We start from the raw sequence: 24,626 nt of genomic DNA on the forward strand, positions 1-24,626 counted from the left end.
ATGACCATGAGGACCATATAATTGTAAAAAAGTTTTGTGATGTGACTTTAGATTTAATGCTACAATCCCCAACAACACGTTAATTGTGGGCATAGTTGCATCCTCCTCAGGGGCCTTGGCTATAAGTCAATACTTAACAACAATGCAACTAAACTGTTTATTTTCTCAAAATTCCTTTTTCTTTTTTTTTTTACTGTTGTCCTGCACACAGCAGGTGTGAGTCGCTGGGCCGATATTTACCTGTGTGTGACTCAATGAAAGGGTGGGACATTGCGTATGGTTCAGCCTATATGCAGGACAAACACACTGCTGTGCACTTAAAGCACAAGGATGGCATTTTCTTCAGTAGTGATCAGAAGTCACAGGTCCACGCACGTGAACACACCTTCCTCTTTGCTAATCCCTCTAAGTAGTTAATCTGCACACAGTTAGTCAGAGCTGTGCTCAAACACAAACATGAAGGCGTGATGTAACTGTACATCACATGGTCAGTGTGTCTGTGTCGGCAGCCTTGTAATGTTATGTTGCTGTACTTTTTACTTTAGTTGTTACGATAATGATACCAGTGTTAGAAGGTCGTCTGTTGCAGCCTAAAATGTGGTTTCAGGTTGTGGCAAGTAAATGCAACAACCAGATACCAATATTTATTAGCCTCCTAAAATATCGATTTGCCTCTTCGCCTCTAAAACACAGCATTAATATACAGTATATTATGGAGATAAATTATGATTATTTTACAGTTAAAACAACAACAGTACAGTGCAGTTCTAGCGGAGTGTTACGTTTGTCAAAGCCAGCAAAATGTCAGCATTCAGCCTTTTTCCATCACAGATTTTTAAGGCTGTTTTTTCGTATTCAAATTTAAAATGATTAAAACCAGTAAAAACCCCAAATAATAAAGCTGTTTAAATGTAAAAAACAAAAAAAACAAAAAAACTACTTTCCGACACTTTTTGTAGGTTACAGGAAGTCAGGAGGGGTCACAAGCTGCTAACATTTGATTAGCTTGTTTTTTGGTTAGGATTCCTTCAGTGCATGATCATTGTGCATCAAAACAATGATAGCAATCATATCACATATACATGGTTAATAGTTTAAAACTTCAAAAAAATGTCCGTCTATAATTTTTTGATTGGTACAGTATTTAAGGGGTACATAAGACCAACACTTAAGTCTGGGTATTTGTATCGGTATCAGGAAGGAGATGAACGATTTCTTAACATTTGGAACTGTTGTCAATAAATCATATTTATTCAAAAGAAATTAAATGTCACTGTAATTTTTCCGTGGTGCATTTTCTTAAACTTCTGAATCACTATTATTTTACTTGAAGGTAGCACATGCAACTGATCTACTGTAGGACTTTACACACAAACCAGAGAGCTGAATACAAATACGTCAATTAAAAACAAGTCTTGTCAATTCACTCACTCGATTCAACGTGAAAAATACAATTTGAAAAGATATTTCTTTTTAGTAATAATATGTATCTCCAAGTACTGAACCCATCTGGCATAAGTGTTTTGTAACTTACACCATTATTTTGTTTGTCAACTAGTGAAGGTTGAGGACCAACTCGGCTGCTGCAGTCTGGATGAGCTGCAGAAGCCAGATTGCACATGCATACAGTAAACTCATTGTCATGTTCAAGAAAGCAGTTTGAGATGATTTGAGCTTTGTGACGTGGCGTGTTATCCTGCTGGAAGTAGCCATCAGAAGATGGGTACGCTACACTGTGGCCATAAAGGGATGGACATGATCAGTAACAATACTCAGGTAGGCTGTGGCGTTTAAACGATGCTCATTTGGTCCTAAGGGGCCTAAAGTGTGCCAAGAAAATGTTCCCCACACCATTACACCACCACCAGCAACCTGAACCGTTGATACAAGGCAGGATAATAAAAATAATAATAATAATAAACTTTATTTGTATAGCACCTTTCAAAACAGAGTTACAAAGTGCTTTACAGAGACTTAAAATAATACACACAATCAAAAACTAAGACATGGAGCAATGATCTTATCTGCCTTACAAGGCAAGATAAAGCAGAGTCAGGATAAAACCCATAAAACATGAGCAAAAAGAACAATTAATCAATAGGATCACTATAAAGAAGCTTTCCAATAAAAGTAGGTTTTAAGAAGGGATTTAAAGGAAGGCACGGAGTTTGCAGACCTACGTTCTGGTAGGGCGTTCCACTGCTGTGGGGCTTTCACAAAAAAAATGCCTAGTCACCTTTGGTTCGAAAGGTACAAGTAGATCACTACTATAAGATGGAGCAAGGCCATGAAGGGCTTTTAAAGTAATGAATACAAGTTTAAAATCAATCCTATAGCTGACCGATAACCAGTGAAGCGTTTTGAGGATGGGTGTGATGTGGTCTTGTCTCTTAGAATTAGTTAAAAGTCTAGCAGCCGAGTTTTGGACGAGCTGGAGACGGGAGATGGCTTTTTGACTGAGCCCCAAGTACAAAGAGTTACAATAATCCAGCCGAGAGGAGATGAATGCATGGATTAATTTTTTTACTTTTTCTAGGTCTGATTGACATAGAACGTTTTTGACTTTTGAGATGTTCCTAATCTGGAGAAAGCATGATTGGACTACTTTGGTAGTTTGTGAATTCAACCATAGCTCTGAGTCGAAGAGTGACACCTAGATTACGGGCAGAGTGTTTGACACTGGGGGACAGATTAACAAGATTCTTTGCCAAATCACTGGTAGGGTTAAGGGGACCAAATAAAAGGACCTCAGATTTGGATTCATTTAGCCGGAGGAAGTTTTGTGACATTCAGCAATTAATATCAGAGAGACAAGCCAAAACGTGTGAAATTTCATCTGTATAATTACCAGTCATTGGAAGATATATTTGGTCTTGTCCCAGTAACAGTGAAAATTGATATTATAGTTTCAGATGATCTGACCCAAGAGAAGCATGTAAATGGATAATAATAGAGGACCAAGAATCGACCCCCGGGGAACATTACATGAGAGGGGAGCTGGAGGATGGATCCATGCTTGCTCTTAGCTGACAGGAGCAGCAGCAGATGTTGTATTCTGCTGCTGTAGCCCATCTGCTTCAATGTTCAACGTGTTGTGTGTTTAGAGATGCTCTTCTGCATACCTCAGCTGTAACGAGTCCTATCAGCTTGAACCAATCTGGCCAGTCTCCTCTGACCTCTGCCATCAACAAGGCATTTTCGCACAGAGAACTGCCGCTCATGTAAACCCTAAAGATGGTTGTGCGTGAAAATCTCAGTAGATCAGCAGTTTCTGCAACAACAACGCCACGTTCAAAGTCTCTTAAATCAACTTTCTTCCCTATTCTGACGCTCGGTTTGAACTTTAACCGATTGTAGATATTTGACTTATCCCCCTGATATTCTGGAGAATGAATCTGAAGAAACAAAAGCAACATTGGCAGTGAAGGACAGCTGGTCATCCAGTGTCAAACCTTCCCTGGAGGAATTTTAAGGAGGTGTTCAGATATCCACGAAAGATGTTAACGACATGCAGAGATTCATACTTTCAACTGGGTTTCAGACAGAGAAAAAAGTCATAGCACTCATCATACCACTGCAAATCTGGTCTAGGAAAGGGCAAATGAGTGAAAAATAGTGCCAAGTGACTTAGCGTAATCTTGAAAGTGAAGGGGACCCAAAGAAGAACCCTGTTGAACCCCAGTAGAGTGAATACAAATTTCAGACAGTTTCTGCTTTGAGTAAATGGTATTAACAGGTTGAGTACAGAGCCTGAGATTTCTTGGAGGACAGACCCCAGGTAAAGTTTATAAGAAAAGAAATGTAACCACAGGATGATGAAGACACGATCAGCAGGATGAGCAGGAATCTTGAAGTGTGGTTTTCGTCTTTGAAGGCAAGGAGGGCTGGATCATGTCGGTGGCCTGCATTGAACAAGACGAGTGAAGGCAGCTACACGGCTTACTAAGCAAAAGCTACAGTTAGCCACAAAATTTACTGATTTAGTAAAGTTATCTGTCTACCATGAAATGTAAGCTTAATCACCTTGAGTTGAAGCTGAGCAGTCGTAGGGCATCATAGGGACAACCGAGAATATTTTCTCCATAACTCATGATCCAGTTTCATTAGAACCAGAATCAGAAATACTTTATTAATCCAAGGGTGGGAATTCGGGAAGGACTAAAAGAAGTAAAAGAAGTAAATTAAGTTAGTCAGTCAGACCCAGCCTCTATAAACTTTCAAGTGGATGATTGGACTAAAAACACTGAAGCTGTTTACAAGAAAGGTCAGAGCCGCCTGTATTTCCTCAAAAGACTCAGATACTTCGACGTCTGCAGAACCATGCTGTAGATGTTCTATCACTCGGTGGTGACCAGCATCATCTTCTACACTGTAGTGTGCTGGGGCAGTAGACTAAAGACACATTATGCTAACAGGCTCAGTAAGCTCATCAGGAAGGCTGGTTTTGTCCTGGGAGTAGAACTAGAGTCTCTGGTGGAAGTGTCTGATAGGAGGATGCTGTGGAAACTCCTCAGTATCGTGGACAACATCGCTCACCTCCTGCACGCCACACTGGAGTCCTACCAGAGCACCTTCAGCGGTAGACCACCGAGGAGCACCACAGAACACGACAGGAAGTCTTTTCTACCTGCAGCCATATAACTCCTCCCTTTTCAGCAGGAGGAAAAACGGAGGTCTTTCTTCAAACAACTGTTTTATCAGGGCTATAGCAGCTTCAGATATCATGTGTAATAATGCCCTTTATAGCTGTCAATTAAATTCAGATCGATTACTTTCTGCTTACTTCTGTAGATAACTCATAACGTGATTAGGCACCGTCTCTTTTGCATTAACCCATACAGTATAGACTTATATGACTATACTTTCATATATATATATTTTTTGTATTTCTCAAATTTTGAACCATATTTTTGTAGCAATCTGGCACTAGAATTTCCTTTGAGAAAATCATCATTTCCTGAGAAATCATGTTCACATTAATGGAATGGGAATACAGGACAAAAATGTTTTCCACGACATTAAAATGTCACAGTTAGGGACCTTTGACCTTCATTTTAGACATTTATGTGGCTATATAGGCGTGGCACAGAGGCATAAAAACGTTATGCTATCAGGCTAAATTTAAGATGCTATCATCCATAGTACAAATTCTCAGAATGTTGGCTTTAACTGTGTGTAAAATGTGAGTGTGGGTGAACAGGTACAAATGTTTTAACTTTCAAACTTGTTTTCAATGATTGAAAAAAAAGGAGACAGATTCCAGCAGTTGCAGCTCTCATGTTTTACACACATCGATACAGATAAACCGTTCTGCACAGGGCATAAAATACATCAAGTCCAATATCAATAATTACATACATATCCCACATATCAATGTGCTCTAATTAAGTGATTTATCTTTCAGAATTGATAAAGCATCTGACTAAATATGTGTCTAATTTCAATGTGATGTGGAAAATATATTACTTTAGCGATAGTGCCTCACTCAGCCCCTCGTGTAGTCCCTAGAGAGGCTGTAGTGATGAAGTAAGACAGCTGCACAGATAGCCCGATAACTGAAATGAAAACAGCTACTCCATAGATATCATTAGTTCCCTCTTAGTGCAATGCAAATAGTCATCAACAGTTCAATACAAAACCTTCACATGTATGGCATTGCCTGTCAAGTTACGTGTAGAGCAGAGCTTTGGGCAGGAGTCAAAGAAATACAGTAGGATTACATTAATATGGCAACAAAATTTTGCCACTTCTGTGAACTAGTTATGATCATAAGATGAAGCCTGAAGCTTCTCAGTGGTGCAACAAATTTAACAGAAAAACGTCACAAAGAAGAAAGAAAATCAAAGAGAAGCTGCACACAAACACGTCTCCACTGGGAAATACAAACAAAAACCCAACATTGGTTTAAAAAAAATATGCAAAGGACCAATTAATGTTGATAAAAATACAAATGAACTTTGTATAAAAAGTCACTGCAAGTCAGTTTTTGCAAAAATAGTTCTTAGTGTTACTGAGTAGTGTAAATGTAACATACTGATGAAGAGTTGTACAACAGCTACTGGAGTAAACAAAGACAGAGCCTGCCTTGCTCTGGATACAGGCTGAACAGAAAAGACTGCAGCAAACAGTCACTGTCACAACCTCAAATAGCACTCAAAATGCTAGACTTTCAAAATAAAAGTCTATGCTTAATTAGTAGTGTGATTTATCGTTTTACTTACAGTGTGTATTGTTTTTTGCCAGCAGGTTTAGCACAAAGTAAAATCTAAGTATGTTGAAGCTGCAACATCAATAAGGTAAAGCTGTGTGTGTCAGTAGTGTAAAAAAACAAAGTGTGGTAAGGGCCTCACAAGATGGTCAAATGCACCAGAAGTTAAAAAATGGCTGTTTCTCCAACATATTTTGAACTTGAGGCACATGTGTTGTAGTGAACATATTTAGAGTTACAGTACTTATAATCAGTACTTTAGCACATCCTCTTACAGGCTACATAATTTAAAAAGATCGTGCCTTCACATGACCCCAGATGTGCATTTGCTCCCTCTAGTTCTGGATTTGTTTCAGGAGATAAAACTTGGTTTTATTGGATGCGAGGGTGGATTGGTTTGAACTTCTGTTAACTCTTATTCCTGGTGGAGGGAAAGGTAGAAATTCTGGGTTCTTACATCACAATTTCATCACTCGGTGGCTCCCTGAGGGGCAGACATACAGGGGGGACAGTGCGCTACTGTGGAGGCAGATGCACTGATAAACAAATACACACAGTAAGTCTTATTGTACATGGCGTGTCAGTGTTTGAGTGTGTTTTTGCACTTAGTGTTTTCAAGGCACAAAGGAATCAGGAGTTGCTGACAGATTTTTAAAATAATAAAGAACATAGTGTTGCTGAGGGAGGGGGGAGGGGGGGTGTAGGACTTCCTTTTGTTTCCATTTCTGCAGGTTAGCATCAGAGACCAATGTTGGGCACAAAGCATAGCTGTGGGTACGGAGCTATGCTCGAAGACCCTCAGTAGTGTGACTAAGGCCCAGGGGTCCCTCCTTCCTCCATGGTGGCCGGGGGGTTGGGATCCTTGTGGAAGGGAGTCTCCTTGTAAATAAACCAGCAGTTACCGCCCCACAGGATCAAGTTCAAGAAGCCAAAGATCTGTGGAGAACAGATGAGATGTTTACTGACCACTTATGTTTATTGTGTTTTTTTAAAGCTAAAAGTGTTTAAATGTTGCTGATTTAACGGGTCATTTCTTGTGGTGTAATCTTTAAAACATCAGCCCTATTTCATAAATACCTGGTAACACTACAAATCACAATATACTGTTGTTTTAACCAGGGCTGTACTCAAGAATGTTGTCAGTCAAATCAGATTTGGCTGTTCAGAACCAAGCTTCAACTATTCCTTCCTTTATTTCCAGTTCAATGCCACACTAAACACCTGTACCTGCCTCTGTTTGACCTGGAAGACGCACTTTAATCAGTTTACTAAAAGCATCGATTGTTTTAGCCAGACATGGTTTAATTTAATGCTTTCTTAGTGCTTCGATTAAAAATGTTTTTTATCAATAGTGTTTAACTGGATCAGTGTAGCCAGACTGAAAATACAGCAATATCGTACTGCAGCTTTAAAATGGTCGTATTTGACCAAAAATCATACAAACGAGAAAGGGTCAAAATACCACACTGAATTACAGAACTATGCCCTATGCACTACATTAATGTAACAAAACAGAAGTCCTGTCCTTTAAACAAAACGGCAACTGTGTGCTTCACACACGAGTCAGTTGCAGCCCATGACATAATCATTCCTTCCATTGTTACCCTTCAACACAAAAGCATAACATCTACCAAATCCTCCAAATTCGGAGAAGCTGCTTGCAAGCCGCGGTCATGCAGAGATGCCCTGAGTGACAGATGCATCACTGAACCGTTACTGTGGGTTTCTTTGAAAGGGCAAAATTATCGTACATACAACCTTTTTTGGCATTAGCGATCGTATATCGTACAGAGGGCAAAAACAAATAATAAGTTATTGTACATCCGGCAATACTGAACCAGACGCAGTAGGTTGGTCAGCTTTTGAGCAGCAGATTGGCTTGCAAATCAAAGCCCTACCAAGTAGGGTCAGACAAACGATGAACTCCGAAGGGTCTTTTAAGACTCAATTCGTAGAGTTTACAGCCTGCCATGAAGTTGCTCCGTATTGCTCTGTGTACCAAAAAAAGAAAAATCTGGGTCTTTTATTAACATATGAGTCGAACCTTGGACTTTTAGGGGGCACACACCCTAGCAAACACACTGACACTTGAACATTGTTGACCTTAAAGTCATGGCTTAAAAATAAACTGAGCCAGAGCTTCAACACTTACATTATTTTTAATAAATGTAAATACCAAGACATGAAAATCTGAACTATTATGAACTGAACTATTAAGTCAAATCTAATTAGAATTATGGCCTTCCAAAAATAGAAAATGCCTCTATAAGACTACACTTTGATTTTACACAGTGTATTAAAACCTTACTCTACATTCTTAACTCCACACCAGGGCTGCACGATATATCGCAATTGTGATGTGCACATGTGCAATAGTCACATTGCAGATAGTGAAACAAATTGAGAGAAAAACATCAAGCTGCTAATTTTTTGTTGCCCAGTGCAAAACGAGAGCTCTCCTGAGACCTGACCGCTGAGCTGCAGAGTCTGTGTCACCTGCCTGTGAACTGTAAACAAGCACGAACATTTCCTACTTCCTGTTGGCACATACACAGCGTGAGGCTGCGGGTGTAGCCGCTAAAAGTAAACACTCCGCGGCACGTCCGTTCCGTGAAGGGTCCTTTTATGTAGCCACAGCGCTGACGAGCACCGGAACGAGGTGCCGCTGATATCGGAAATACTCTCACTAATAAGCCACCTCGCGAACCAGAGCAGCTGCCATCACAGATAATGTCGGCGGGATGATTGATGCTGTGTTGCGTGAGGTGGCTTATACAGGGCTGATCATGCTGATTAAACATACATTTGAAAACCATTAGAAATGGTTGATGACACACTGTATAAATAACACAGCTGCAGCCCAAGTCTATTTGTATTTATCTTATGAAGAACGTGTCGCTCCACCTGAACTCTCTACTTTTTCATGTGGGTGTCTGAGTCTCTGATCCACGAGTAAGTAGGAGAGGAGTTCTGTTAATAGACTTAAAAGTCCCAAATAATAAACAGTATGATTGTTAGTTGTTTATATGAACACGAAAACACACTGCATTGATTTGGTATAATTTCCTGTATTTTTTAAAATGACAATAAATATTGCAGAACAAAAAGATATCGCAAAGTATGTTATTTCTAATATCATGCAGCCCTGCTCCACACCGCTGCAACCAATAGTAAAGCAATCTGATCAATTAAAGTGAACGTCTGTTCATATTTTGAACACCAGATGGCACTGATTGTGCTAATATAATCAGCCACTCTCCAGCACTCTATGGCATTATGTGTTCAAAGTAGATGAAGCGGTGGGATGGAAGCTGGTAGTCAGTCCTAATCTGTAAGATAATTGTTTTTAGGTTCACAGCTGTAATCTTTCTGAAAGCAGAGTGTACAGCTGGTGAGGGCAGTCAGTTATGAGCATGTTTACTTGGTTGATTATCAGCTTGACATGCATTCTGCTCTTGGACAAAAATAGTCCAAGCAGATCAAGATTCGAAGTGGGAGTAATAATTTAAAATAAAGAAGTAGCATAACTTTTAGGTTTAAGAAAAGCTCCATTTGCAGAGCTAAAGGCTTAAAATAAATTTCACCCTAAAAATAAAAAAAATACTTAAAAAACAAACGTTTCTTCAGTTTTCAAAACTGTTTACAACGATAAATTAGCCCCGATGCAAAACAGCGAGTGTAAACTGGTTAAAAATAAATGAGGTGATGTTTCCGTTATGCTATCATGTTCTGGGTGTGTCAGATGTGTGCTCATGATGTTGTGGCCACATATTGCCTCCTCAATCAGCATTAACAATCAGAGCTGTTGTAATGGGCTTAAATCAACTATATTATGTATTATACAAAGATTTGCAGTTAGCTCTTATATCTAGGGCAAAAGTGGCCAACAATATTTGAAACTAATCCATAAATTTTAGGATCCTGATGTTATTTATAATCAAATGTTTTAGCAGAACAAGCAAACATGTAGATCTTGTTTTAACATCAGCAAGAAACTTTAAGAGATCTCTGCAGCTATAATACATTCTGTAGCAGATAGGAAGAGTTCCTGAAAGTCAAAATAGTTGTTTCCTCCGTGTAATCAATATAACCAATTTGACGAATTTGTGGTCTCTTGAGGCGAAAGTTATTTAGTGCACAGTCCTACTTCATAAAAACCTACCACAGAGGCATTTAGGCGGCCCATGGAAGGAGACGCTCCTGCGGTGCAGACGGTCTTGCATGACTCCACTAGGTGCTCGGGGTTGGTGGCCCATTTTACGTCAGTCAGGCCTTTACCCCAGGCTGAGGAGGACACAAACCACAGGAAGGCAAAGGCAGCAGTCACCACCAGGTCCTGGCAGGGAGCACACAGTTAACACTGGGGATGTTTACATACTCTTTTACATGACATTAGTATTCAGTATCCTTAGTTCCTACTGCATGTCCACAAAAAAAATCCTGTCATTCCCGAAACGTAAAACGTAGTCTTCAAACCATGAAGCGTTTTTATAGTGTTTTTACATTTTATTTCAAAAGACTAACATGCACTTATCAGCGTGCACAGACGTCAACAATAAATAATATTCTAATATACAATTAGTAATTCCTAAAACACTACAGCTGTGAAGGTGGACACTACAGCTGTGTCCCGATATGGGGGCTGCTGTCCCATTTCGAAGGCTCCTTCAGATGCGGCCGACAAATGCGTCCTCGGGATCCATCAGGTGCATCCTTCGCGGCCCAGCAGATCCCAAGATTCATTGTGCCCCAATTCAAAAGAGATGGTGGACTCTTACGTGGCCGAGGAATACACTTTTAAATGTAAAAGTTTTTGGTCTGGACACAGCTTAGAAATCCAAAACGAGAAGGTCTGTAATTTTGATGGCGCTTTTGCAGCTGCTGTCCTCTGGATGACCGGACATCAAAACATTTTCATCTGACTACTCTCACTGTTTAATGTCACCTCACCATCTCTTTTAGGATCTTGATAGTTTTAAACTTGATCATTTCACCAGAAGACTCTGAACACCAGCAGCACTCAGCCCTCTCCTGTTCTCCCTGTTCTCACATGACTGTGTGGCCACCCACAGCTCCAACACCCTCATTACACAATGAAGGACATTGTTGAGTTTTAAAATCATGTCTCATAATATCATAACCACTGAGTGTGCAGCGTTTTGACTTTTGAGAAGCCTTAAAAATAATGGATTGTTTCTTGCATTCCTGAATTGCATTTCATGTCTTACAATGAACTTTAATAAGGCACCCCCGCTAACACAGCCCACTGCAGCGTTTAAAAAAAGGCTGAGTTCATTCTTAAAACCCTACACTTGAAAAACAATCCCACATCTCCTTGTCACCAATTACTTGGGTATAAGGGGGATTAATAGGTTTAAAAAAGGCTCTTTGCTGACCAGAGGATGTGTACTCACTATGATGGGCCCGCGGGTGGTCTGGCGGTAGACGTTCTGGTAGCCCAGGTAGAGGACAAGCGTGGCCGTGCAATAAAGGAAAGCAAACACACCGACACACACGTAAAACTCTGCTGAGGAGGAGAAGTCGCCCTGCAGGTAGGTGGGACTGGGTTCACTGCCGTTACATAAAGGTATCTTGTAGGGGTGAGCTGCCAACCTAAAGGGAGGTAGAGAGAGAGAGAAAGTACAATCATCTGTTGCTTTAATAACTCCAGTTTTTATTTTCTTTGTTGTGTCATTTCAGAGAAAACATGCCCTCACCTGGATCACTCTTCTATCCAAGGAAGGCAAGAAATGGAAATATGAAAGGATTAAGCGAGACTTGACAGATTTTACAAAGAGTGTGTGCACAAACTCAACAGAAGAATGCAAGAAGAACAAATCTGCACATACATAGAACAGCTCCACCATCAGAAATAATACGTTTTACTTCCAATAATCTTTAAAAATTATTAACCGTCAGAATAAAAAGAGGTCCTTTTTCCTGTTATCAGAACAACACGTCTCCCATGGTAAACAAACCAAAAAAAAAAACTACTTATATTTATCACACTGAACTATTTAATAAAGGGAAATAAAAGCCTTGTGGTGTAAAGCGATGCTAAAAAGACAACTACTGAATAGAGACTTCATAATGCATCACTCAAGTATTGTTATTGTCTGAAATACTTTGTGCTTTCACACTTGAGCTGTTTGGTCCGTTTGAACCGTTTGAACCGAACCCCGGTGCGTTTAGCCGGATAGTCCGGTGGGTTCGGGGTGGTGTGAAGGTAATCTCGAACTTTGGTGCGGACCAAACAAACGAACTCCGGTCTGCTTGAAAACAGGGTTTCGCTTCCAAGTGGTTCAGAATTTGGTTCACTGTAGGTGAGAAAGCAATCCGAACCAAATATAGGAAGTGAACCAAAATAATGTGCATGGTGGGTTGTTAACAGGTGCGGACACTTGCAGAGACAGCCACGCAAATGTTTGTTGAAACACACAAGAACACGGAGGTATTCAAACTGTTCAGTGAAAAACTAAAGGAGAATGGAACTGATCGACCTGTGGCATGTCGGTTAAAAGTAAAAGAAAAATGACATTAAAGTTCATGATTGTGTTGAGTGTGATTGAGGAGCTTGCTCTCTCTTTTTGTCTACTTCAGGGACTTTTTCCACGTAGAAATTTTGACCAATCAGAGAGCAGTTTCCTCACGCATCAAAACTTCTTGTCTGCTGGTAAACGCTGCCGTGCGAACACAAACCAAACGCGAGACAAAATGCAACTTTGTATCAATTTGGTCTTTGATTCGTACCAAGGTGTGAAAGCAGCCTAAACTTCTCTCTCTCTGTTTCAGCTTTGCTCATCTGTGAATATTTTTTTAATTAGTTGTAAGATTTGTCTCTTGCATATTATTTGAAACTCAAACATGACTTCCTGCTCCTGCATCATTTGCCAAATCATGATATAATAGATCACCATTTTGAAGGTATCATTAATGTGATATATATTTCAACAATAAGGCCCAGATCAAATTAATAATACAATTAAATGCAGTTGACAAGCCATTACTAGTTGCACTGAAATAAATCATTATTGTTTCACACATCCCAGTCATCTGACAAAATAAACAAAAAGACATTTTATTGCCGCGTCAGTATTGTGTGGTGAGATATACTGAGAGACAAGGTGACAGTGGGCAGGATCCAGGATTATTCTCCTAAGACAGTTGAGAAACCAATTCTTCCACCAGAGGGTGGCAGTAATTCACATGTGTAGTATTTGACGACTCAAATAGAAGGCTCTAACAAGATTTTGTCCTGGTGTTCTACAGTACCTGAACGGGTAGCCAAACACAGGAGAGATATCCGTTGGTTCGTCGGTTGGCTTGCATTTAACCTCGAAGTGGGTTTTCCCAGAGTAACCTCCGGTGGTGGCAAAGGCAAAGATGGCAAAGACCTGCAGAGGCAGAGAAATATGTTAGATATGAAATACTACTACTGAGAGAAGCCTCAAGCAGGGCTGAACAATTAATCGAGATTTTATAAAAATCGTGATAAGGCCTACTGCAATTTTTGATTTTCAAATCGGATGTGGCGCAATAATTGTTACATTTTAATTGTAATATTGTGCTGCAGAGATGTAGTGGGCTACACATCATACGCAGACTTTATCATCAAATATCTTTGTCTGGTACAGATCTCTGCAGAAATCACACCATTGTCATTTTAATGTTTTTCAGTTTTCAATGTTTTAATCGTTCAGCCCTAGTCTCAAGCAAAAATATGAAACCTGTTTCTGCTTCAGTTATTTTGCATTAAAGCAATTAAATCAAAACCAATGTAACAAATTCATCTTTACAAACATGAAGATTAAAGAGTAAAGATTTTTTTTTACCCTCTGAAAGAACTTCCCTACTTCACTATCACTCTCTTCCCTGATGTTGCTTTTTCCACACAGGAAACACTCCCCCTCCTCCCCTCCTCCCCTCCTCCCTCCACCTCAAAGAGCTGAAAGTAAAAATGTCAAACCCATTAAAATGAAGCTGACAAACAAAATGTTCAGCTTCAGCCAGTACAGGTCTTACACATGTACTCTTTTAACAGTTGTAAACACTCTGCAACTAAGGTAAACTATATGTTTGATGACAAAACTATTTGCATCTACTGCACTACAACTAGCTACATGTTCCAAAGTATGATCAAACTAACATATACAATGTTGTTAACATCTGATTTGGTGGATAACCAATCATTTCATTCAATTTTCAAAGTATCAATACAACACTGTCGGTCTTATTTAGCCTCTTAAAAGAACAGAACTGGTGATTTTCTATCTCGTCCTTCACTGGCTAAGTAAGGCTGGTGCTGTGGCAAGCCCTTTTACCATTCAATCAGTCGGGCTGACTAGTAGCAATTTAGTTTTCACTAAACTAGTTAAAAAATCTGTAAGATTTATTGAGATATCTGTAAAACAACTTTGACATGTTACAAATATATTCTCATATGTAGAAATTACATTTCGACTAGTGAAAACTGATTTACAGATATTTTAATAAAAGATATCAGTAATTCCTTTTTGACTAGTAAGAAAAAGGATTGCAGATATCTACAATTATCATATTAGCTTCAGTTATGTAACCCTAATTACCATATTAGTATGTCATTGAAGATATCTACAGTGATGTTTTTAACTAGTGGAATTTCCTTTTTTGATATCTAAAACTCAACTCTGACTAGTTATAAAGGGTATTGTAGATATCTAGAGTAAGAATGTAATTTCAGATATCTACAATTGCATTACAGATATCTAAAATGCAATTGTAGATATCTAAAACTACAATCTTACTAGTTAAAATTCCACACCAACATTTCAGTTATTTCATTTTGACTGGTCAGGATTGAATTTGAGATATCTAGTACTCCATTTATGACACCTGTAATGTAAGAACAACTGTAGATATTTACATGAACATTGCTACTAGTAAGAATTGAATTGTTGATATCAATAACTTTATACTAGAAAGAATGGAGTTATAGATATCATTAATTAGAATTGCAACAAGTCAAAATAACATTATGGATATACTGGAATTATAACTTGTCAAAATGGAGTTTAAATAGAAGTCAATGGTAAAAGTTGACTAGTTGTAATTAAGTTACAGATATCTACACTGAACATTTCCACTAGTAAGATAGTGCTGCTGATTAAATGTTAAAAGGGCTTGTCATACTGGTGCCTATTTAGCACAATGTTATCGCATTTCTGTCTTAAGCATTTAAATGAACTGCAAGTGCTGCCTATTAGCAAAGTTGGAAGAAGTTATGTACATACAATATTTGGAGAACCTCATTCATGCCTTTAACATCATGTAGGGTGGGGGACTACTGCAGGGTTTTTATCTGGTCTTCCCAATAAGAGTTTAGACAATTGTGTCACATTCAAACACCAATATGTCACTTCGGAATATCTTAAGGAAACAGTCATTTGTGGTAGCCAGAGATGGAAGAGAATCTGTGCCTTTGCTGCACAAAGCTTCAACTATGTGTTCCTCTTTTGCCTACATGAGTCTTCTGGGATGTAACACCTTTGATTTCCATAGTCAGAGAAAGAAAAAGTGTGTGTCCTGCTCACATTCAGTTGATCCCACTGCAACGTCTCTCCATGCTGAGCTGCTGATAGCACTGTTCTACTTTTAAAGTTGTTTAGCCTTCACTGTCAGGCATCATCAGAGCAGACAGTGTTTGAGCAGCAGACAGACTGGGGTCACGCTGCCTTTCCTCACGATGTCTGTCGTCACACTGCTCTCTGTTTCAATCAGCCTTCTCCGCTTCCATCACAGTTAGTTTTGTGTTCATTTTGAGACTCTAAAGTTCACAGACTGTCATGCTGTTGCTCCTGCATTGCTCGATGTGCAATGGTACGGCAAAAAATAAATCAATAATGCATTGATTTGAAGGGCAAAATGACTTGACTCGTTGACTTGCAGGGGGCAACCTAAGCCATTGTTAAATCTTCTGTCCTGATCCTGTATTCAATTTTGTTATGTGTTACTACGCATAACTGCACATGACCATTTTCACTAGTTACTTAACTGCTATTGCTTGTGAGTTTCCTTTGTCCTGCGTGTGTAAACTAAATGAGAATACTGACGCAGATGTAACATATGCCCCTTTCAGCCGAAATTAGCACGTTGACGCGGGTTTTTTAGACCTGGAAAGACCCGCTTTCAGTCTATTTTCTGCTGCGCCACTGTCTGACGTCACAAATGTACCGAAACAGGGTTAGTAAACAGTGAAGATGTAACAGTGGTTAGGTCTTTATTGTATCTATTACTCAATTAATCTGTTTATCAAACTCAGTGGCGACAAATTTGGAACGATGTTCGAGCGCTGCTCGGACGGAGACGGGCGGAGATGTAGCTGAGATGACGAGGAGTAGCAGAAGTTACTGACGGAGCATAGCATCGTGCCGGAAAGGGGGCGGAGATTAGCGTGATGACACAGGTTTTGTGTTCTAATCAATGCTGATCAGAGCCGAGGTGATAATTACCCGGATCTACTGCAGTGATTTGACCCGGGTCTGAACCTTTCCTACTAAGCAAAAAGCCGGGTGTTAGTGGGTTTTTTGACCAGTGGGAAAGAGGCTAAACTGTAAACATAAGCAAAACAAAGCATAAACAAGATGTAAAATTCTATATGTAAAACTGCGAAGGAATATTTAATTGTGTAGAATTTGTCTTGCTTATTACAAAAGAATTTATGTCAGCAAAGAGTTTCTTCTCAAGGGAAAAAAAACAAGCTGATATCTTCAACTCTGCTGACAGAGAGCAGACACCAGCAGGAAAATGGAAAGCAAAGAGGAACCCTGACCATTTCCTTTAAGCTACAACAGAAACTGACTGTGCAGAAAACTGTGTGAAAGTAACGGTGCACTCACACAAGAGAAAAATCCTTGTGATACTTTACAACCAAGGCCTCTGGAAAACCTTTGACAAGGTACTAAACAGAAGGCAGAGTACAGCTTAACTACAATGTTGTTAGGAACCTGACTGCTGCTGTTTCATCCTATTTTTAAAGATGACACTACATGCTTAAATAGAAACACAAGCTAGGAACAGAGCAGAGTGGGATTTCATACAGCAGCATTCTGTTATACTGCCAACAGTGGCACACATTAAAGACATGCCGTCACTGTAACTCATAAGTGGACAGTAGGAAGAAGAGTTTCATTAAGGCTTGGATACCCATCACTTCTTTTAGGGGAAATGTAATGGTATTACTAACAGAGATTTCATAGGCTGCAACATGACCAAATTTGTCAAACGTGAAGGGGTCTGAATGCACAGTTTACTATGGAAGTTGGCATGAGCCATTTTTTTGTTTCTTTAAATGCCTTATTCTGATTGGTTTGTTTGTAGATGTAAGTGGGAGCAGCAGTCCCACTGTAAGAATGTGGGTCCTACATTTCTTACGCTGACACCGTCTTTTGTCTCAAAAGCTCCAAATCACTATATAAACTTTGCAGACATATGCGCCACCATAAACTGTTACTATGAATCCATAAATATAATTTATTTCCTTAAATAAATTAAGTGGCACCCAGTTAGTGACGTGTTTTCCATCAGCCAGCAGTGGTTGGTCTGCCAGAGAGGGTAGGTGGAGCTCTGCAAGTGTTGAGAGTAAACAGTAATCTACTGTGGCTGAACAAACAAAGAAAAGATGGATGACTACAGATACAACTTCAACAAGAAGTGAAAATCCAAAGAAAAAGAAACAAACTCGACGCTCAGATGAAGCAAACAGTCTAAAAAGGAAAGCGACCGTCAGCCAGGAAAATCAAGAGTTACAACTGTTATAATCTCTGTTTCAGGGACGTGGATTTCCAGAACGGCAAGTGTTCTGGTTTCCGTTTGTACTACGCTTGTAGTCCTAGTAAAATTGACCAATCACGTATCAGCAGGCTGCAGCGTATGCAGGAAAAACAGTCCGTGTGGAAAGCAAAAGCAGGTGGAACATAATCCGCCTTAATGACATCCCAGCTCCCATCAGCGTCACCTGACAACGATCCAGCTTCTTATTAATTTCTTTAAACAGACATCTGCATACATCTGCTAACAGCTAACAATCCGCTCTAGATCTAAAATTCAACTTGAGATAAATTCCCTGACGTTGTGTCACCAAAGCCGTTCAGTGTTCAGATTTCCTGACTTCCTCGAATGCATCGGTTTGATCCGACCTCCGTTCAACAAAGGAGCATTTTAAAGTAGTTTTCTTCTCCTCTTGAGGACAGACCTGACAAAGCTTCATTGTTACTTTTTTTTACAAATCTGCATCATGATGTTGAAATTTCGGCAAAGGTACGACCTGTTAATTACAAGTAACGGGTTTTTTTTCTGTATACAATGCAGCATGCGGAAAAGGAAGTCGGTTATCGCTAACTGCCGGCTACATGCCCCAGCATGTTCACAGGTGTCCCCAGAGGCTATATCGTCGTCAGACTACGGCCGATGGATCCGAGATTGCAACCATTGCAACCGTTACAACCAGAGCCAACCGGGGACGTCACACATGTAACACTGTCTGGATATCTGGGAAGTGTGCTCCCGCAATTACCGTTTATCGCCACAGATGCTGCCAAAGAGAATGGAATTGACATCTTCAAGATTAGCACTTTAAAGAAAATAGATTTAAAAGTCCCAAATGATTATATGATGTATATGTACATTAAAACACTGCATTTATCTGGTGTAATTTTTTACATTGCAAAAAAGTAGTGTTTTCCAAGATGGTGCAGCCCTATTTGGGATTGATAAAGACGCATTTTTATGTTCTTTAATCTGTTGCAATATATTCTGGAACAATTCATCTGTGATGTATGTCTTGTAGCTGAATGATAGTTCCTTTATGGTATTATACTAAGTCTGTTAAAAGTTTTTAAACAGCCAAAAGGATTTTAAAAATCACCTCAACTCAAGTGCACCCAATTCTTGAGCAGTCTTGTACGTTCAAGTATGTTCACCATAGTATCTTTACACTGAGTGCCAAAGGGCAGCCCTCCCAACCTCTCCCTGAACATCCTTCCTCCAATGAAAAGCTTCTGATTAAGGCATGTGATTCCTGCTTCCGCACTTTCTTTCAAGAATAATGTCCTTTGTTCACTCACACCCACATCTACCAAGCAAGCACATTTCCAAATCATCAGGGTCCTTTTCAACTCCATAACAGATGTATACATTGAGCTGAAGCACAGGGCCAGGCACTGAGGTGAACAGCCAGGAGAGAGGCTGCAGTGGTGGAGTTAAGACAGTTTAACAGCAGAAATAAACACACGGAGAAATGTAGCGCAGTATTTAGCAAGCTTCACGCCCTGTTAGGATTTGCAGGAATGGGTTTCATCTTACAGGTGTCTGTGGATCCCCACAACATTTCTCAGCTTTCATCCGAGCCTTGTTTGACCCACCCAGGCCAATCCTACAGCCCCCCAAATAAACCCTCGTGATAGGGCGGGGGATCCCTGTCTAGGGTCCAAGGTCCCATTCACACCCAGTCTCCCTCAGCCAAACTGAATCATTCCTCACTGCCTCCCGGATCAGGGAGTGGCAGGAGAGATAAGGGATAGCAGCAGCCAGTCACATGATTCTGTCACTTGCAATAAAGCAATTTATACAACAAGCTTTATTTGTATAAAGCACTTATCACATGGGACATAAAGCAATAGTGACCCAAGAAGACCCAGCAGGTCATGATTACAAAAATAACCACAGGACCCTCCACCTGACACTGTGACAAACAACTGTTACTGCCTAATGTTCATGTTTACAGGCTGAGGCATACAGACCAGTTTGGCACCCAGTCCTATCATACTAAACATCTTCCAAATAGCATTACAATGAAAGAGGGAGGCAAATAGTTTTCCCAGTGCTGGGATACTAAGAAAATCTCAGCCTTGAGGAGTTCTGGCTAAAAGAATTTAACATTTTGAACTCCCTGTTGAATCTGAAAATAGCAGCAAAGTTTCAATTCTCAAGGCATCAGTGTCTGCTGTTCATTTAAAGAGAATATTATATTGGAGCAGGATCCTCACACTCTAAAAGCAGAGCCACATCTTCACTAGATAGTCAGTGGTTTTCTACTAGATGGTCAGAGTCAAATTCATATGCAAAAAGAAAAATGAAGCCAAGTGCAAAAAACTGCAGTTCCTCGAGTGTCCACTTGAGGCTCCAGAGAACAAGAAATAACATTACCCCAGATAAACATGTTGACAGCCTGATTTAAAAAATGGTTTCATTATTAATAGTACATTTTATTATTCAAGAGAACTGTACGGGGGGTGAATTTTTTGATAAAACACCCGTTAATAATATTAAGCCTTAAATCATAGGGGCTGGGTCACTTGATTGACAGGTGGATACTGCTGGTTGTCTGCTAGACGTCAACACAGAAACACAGACACTGAGCTTAACTTTACCCGTTTGTGTTGTTGGAGCCTTTTGGGGATTTTTTCATTCAAAGTTTGGACAAATCATCTCTCTGTGGGATTTATGGAACGTCATGGCTGTGCAAGAAGTCTGAGCTCCAGCTTTTCGGTGAGTTGCTAGTATCATTATATTGATATATTTTTAGCACTAAGTAGCAGGTATACTGTGCTCGCTATAGCTGGCTTGTTAGCCTGTTCAGTGTTTATCAAACATTTATTTAATCGTCGGCCAGTAAATAGAAGTCAGGAGCTGTTGGCTTTTCCCCGGAGAGATTACAGCGGACCGTAGTGATGAGAAGATCACTTATTTTAAGTTTCCCGCTACGTGTCCACTCGCCGCTCTCTCACCGGGCGAGCGAGCAGCAAGTCTGCTACTTCTCTAGTCTGATAACTAAACACCTGCAGTCAGTCACCGTCACAAACAGAATCTCCTCTGTGGGAAACACAAAGTCAAACTACCTCATTCATTATTTATACAGTCTAACGCTAATAACCGTTAGCTACACTGAGAAGCATATAGCCAAGCTTCTTAGTTGTAGCTGGCTGATTCATGTGGCCCGCCCATGGTCCTCTGAAATAGGCTTCAGCTTGTTCGCGCTCCGCCTCTTTGCCCGCCCCTGGATTAGCCAGCTCTGGCATTTCAAATATGGCGGCTTGCGGCAGCTGCGTAACTTGGGCTTCAAAACGCCTCTTCAGAAACCTATGGGTGACGTCACTGAGACTACGTCCATTATTAATACAGTCTATGGTCCCAATCAATAAACAAGAGAAACTCAAGAAGAAAATGTACTGATAAAATTATACAGTTATTTTGAACAAATCACTGAAGGTTAACAGAAGTAATGCTCACATAAATGAAAGTAGCATTTGACATTAGTTTCTGTTTTCCTGAAAGGAAAAGAGTCCTTGAGTTTGGTTTCACTTTGGCTTATGGGTGTATGAAAAATGGTGACACTTGAATAATTTGTGGCACTCTTTATATTGCATAAACCACTGCACATAAACAAAAACCACTGCAATTTTTTGTCATTAATTTATATGAAAATGTATGGCAGTGCTTAATTTTGTGCTGATCTGAAACCCCTGAACCCTGGATGGCAGGGTTGTGCTATATCCTAGCTATTTGACTCTTAAATTGCAACACAATATCGGAACCTATCGGCCATTGCCTGAGGAATATATATGCCTCTGGGAACGATGGATGACTTTCAATATGTCTGGTGTAGCCAGACATATTGAATGACTTTCATCCAAGACTTCCTTTTCTGTGCGCTGCATTATTTACAGTCCAATTAGCAACTTGAGAAGCAAATGTGTATTCAGATCAAAAGCGAAGCGAAATTTGCCCCTTCAGATACGTCTGCAAAATAAACGCAGTCATTTCTTGGTCCATTCCATCCCTACCAGGATACATAGAGGGTCAAAAATTAAGCTTTTTCGGGTCTGTCCTCAAGAGGAGAAGAAAACAACTTTTAAATTAAAATGAGAAGTTTGTTGAATGGAGGTCGGATCGTTCATTTCTGATGCATTCCAGGAAGACTGGAAATCTAAACTCTTGGCTTTCACGACAGCAGATTTGTTGCTCAAGTTGAACTTTTTGGATCTAGAACAGCTGTTTAGAGTTAGCTGAACTTTCATGCAGATATCTGTTTCTAGAGATTAATAAATCGTTCAAATCAGATTCCTGCCAATGGGAGCCGAGACGCCTTTACGTCAGATTGCATTCCACTAGGGGTGGGAGATATGACCTAAAATTTACCTCACACTACTTTTTTTTTTTTGCTTTTTGCAACAACGGTATTACAAGATGAAAGGGGGTCAATGTAAGGGAACATATCTTAGCAGAGAAAAATCATTTTTAAAGAAATAAATGTATTCAGTGGTGCAAAAAAGGAATAAACATGAGGTAAATGTCTTCATGTGTTCAAAGAGGAAGTAATCTACTTTCTTCTCAATATCCTCACTTAGCCCTGTTTTGTCCTCTTCTGGCTTCAAGATATCGGAATGTAGTAGATCACACAAGCTTTTACCAAACTTGGTTCAGCTACACCCGCATGAATGAAGTAGTAATAGCTGCAGTTGCATTACTTATACCGTATGATATCTGACGCTTCCGACGCTGTTCAAATGTATGTTTAAGTTAAGAGTATGATAATCATAATTTAATGAATTGTAAACATCGTGACAAGTATGGTTTTACCAGATTCTTGCCAATGCACAGCCTACTACAGCCAGTATGAAACACAATACTTCCATTTAACAGTACATTGATATCCCTCATTAAAAGGTCCTACAGTTGCATTCTATATTTACAGTATGTTCTACAGATCTGCCCGCAGCACAGAAGGTATATCCAAGCTGCACTAAAGCTACTTCACAGGAGCAACAACACATAGCATCAACGACACTACTGGTCTGTGTGGCACTGTCGATACATTATGCAACAACTATCATCATAGCTTGACTCTGTCAGAAGGTCCAATATATAGGAATTTCCTCTGAACTGTTTTAGCTTTCAATTTGGTCCACTACTGCACAAATTTACTATGAAAAGAGTTTGAGAGCTCACAGTGAATGGTTGACATCATCATTTGGGTTAAAATTTTACTAAGGAAATCAGTAGTTAGCCTACATCATGCATCGTAAACCAACCAACTGTGGCATAATTTAGCTTAGTGAACCGGGTCAAAAGCCAAATGAACAACGCAGAGAAAGAGGAACCCGCTTGGTGAACTTGTTTCTGCCGTCTCACTAAGTGATTGACTAGACTATCATGCTCCCAGCACCGATGGTAATTTGCGTGGTGTTTGGTACATGGAACTAGTGGAACAGACTACTAGGAGACATTCTCTTTTTCAGGGGGATCAACAAATGAGATGCATGCGGAGTATATACTAATGTTAATATGGTTTAGCATCTACTGGAGTAACTTCAAGTACTTTTTTTACTGTACTTACCCATTCTAGGACACGAATAAACCCAAGAGGTTCCTTCAATGGTCCCAGGTCCAGAGAAAATCCTCCTCTCAAGTTCTAAGAAAAACAAACACGGATTTTAAAAAGACCAACAAATAAAGTTATACATGTAGCGTTAGTTAGGTGTAGAAGAATTAGCTTTTACTTATGCACCCAAACAACTTTCTCTACCTGTTAGTCACCTTGCGGCTAACTGGCCCTGCCCTTGTTAGCCAACCCCTACTAGCAACATGCTAACGCTAACTCATGCCAACCTGGTTATCAAGCTAACTCACCTACCTGAACAGTGTCCATGGAGACGTGCAACAACAAGAAAGGAGGTTGTGTTTCGCTCCTAAAGTTGTCGGTTTGGTAGTTAAGTTCACTTTAAGTTAACCACTCCGTCTGCATTCAACAAGTGGCAGGCGAAACGACGGCTACTGACTGTCAGCAGGCGGCAGACTAACACAGGCAGGCAGCTGATAAGAGACTACTGTCAAACCCTGCACAACTGGACCGCTGTCAAGCGGCCTACACCACTTCCGGTTCGACTTTTCAAAATAGAGCTTTTCAGTTGGCCTTTTTCAGCAACAAAATACCGGCAGTTCTGGTCAATACTTAAATGTAACATTATATACAGTATGAACTGTAAGTATTGAGTGATATTATCCGTATAATGTCCTGTTCTTATTATTATGACTTAACATTTAACATTTATATACCATTATAGTGCATTATCTTTCTTAATTTCTTAATTGGAAACTTAATTAATGAATTAGCAATTAGCAAAAACATAAAGTAGGGTAATCTTTTAAGCCAAATGATTTAATAGATATAATTTTTTATATACAATGGTAGTTAAATTATTTAAATGTCACCTGAAGAAAAACTGGGATTATTAAAAATATAAAACATCAGATATATAAATATCTGTGTTTGTGACTGTGATATCTGTTATATAAAACACATGCTCAACAGTTTTCCCTTCACAATTAGGCATAAATAATGTGTATAAATATAAGTGAATCTGTTGTTTACAGTTTGGCAGAA

At 39.7% G+C, this 24,626-nt stretch overlaps 1 protein-coding gene across 1 annotated transcript; it reads right to left on the reverse strand.

Annotated features, from left to right (window-relative positions):
• Positions 1-5,257: 5,257 nt before the first annotated feature.
• On the reverse strand, positions 5,258-24,033 carry sypl2a (synaptophysin-like 2a). Its single transcript, XM_069678056.1, has 6 exons — positions 23,877-24,033; positions 23,580-23,654; positions 13,481-13,602; positions 11,623-11,821; positions 10,371-10,544; positions 5,258-7,144 (listed from the first exon to the last, which is right to left on the reverse strand). The coding sequence occupies exons 1-6, from the start codon at positions 23,889-23,891 to the stop codon at positions 7,019-7,021; spliced, it is 711 nt and encodes a 236-aa protein (XP_069534157.1). The 5' UTR covers positions 23,892-24,033; the 3' UTR covers positions 5,258-7,018.
• Between the last annotated feature and the right edge of the window lie 593 nt (positions 24,034-24,626).

The sequence above is a fragment of the Semicossyphus pulcher genome, unplaced genomic scaffold, assembly GCF_022749685.1.
Source record: "Semicossyphus pulcher isolate SPU_LCO1_2020_fin unplaced genomic scaffold, fSemPul1.0.p SCAF_3, whole genome shotgun sequence".
NCBI lineage: Eukaryota > Metazoa > Chordata > Actinopteri > Labriformes > Labridae > Semicossyphus > Semicossyphus pulcher.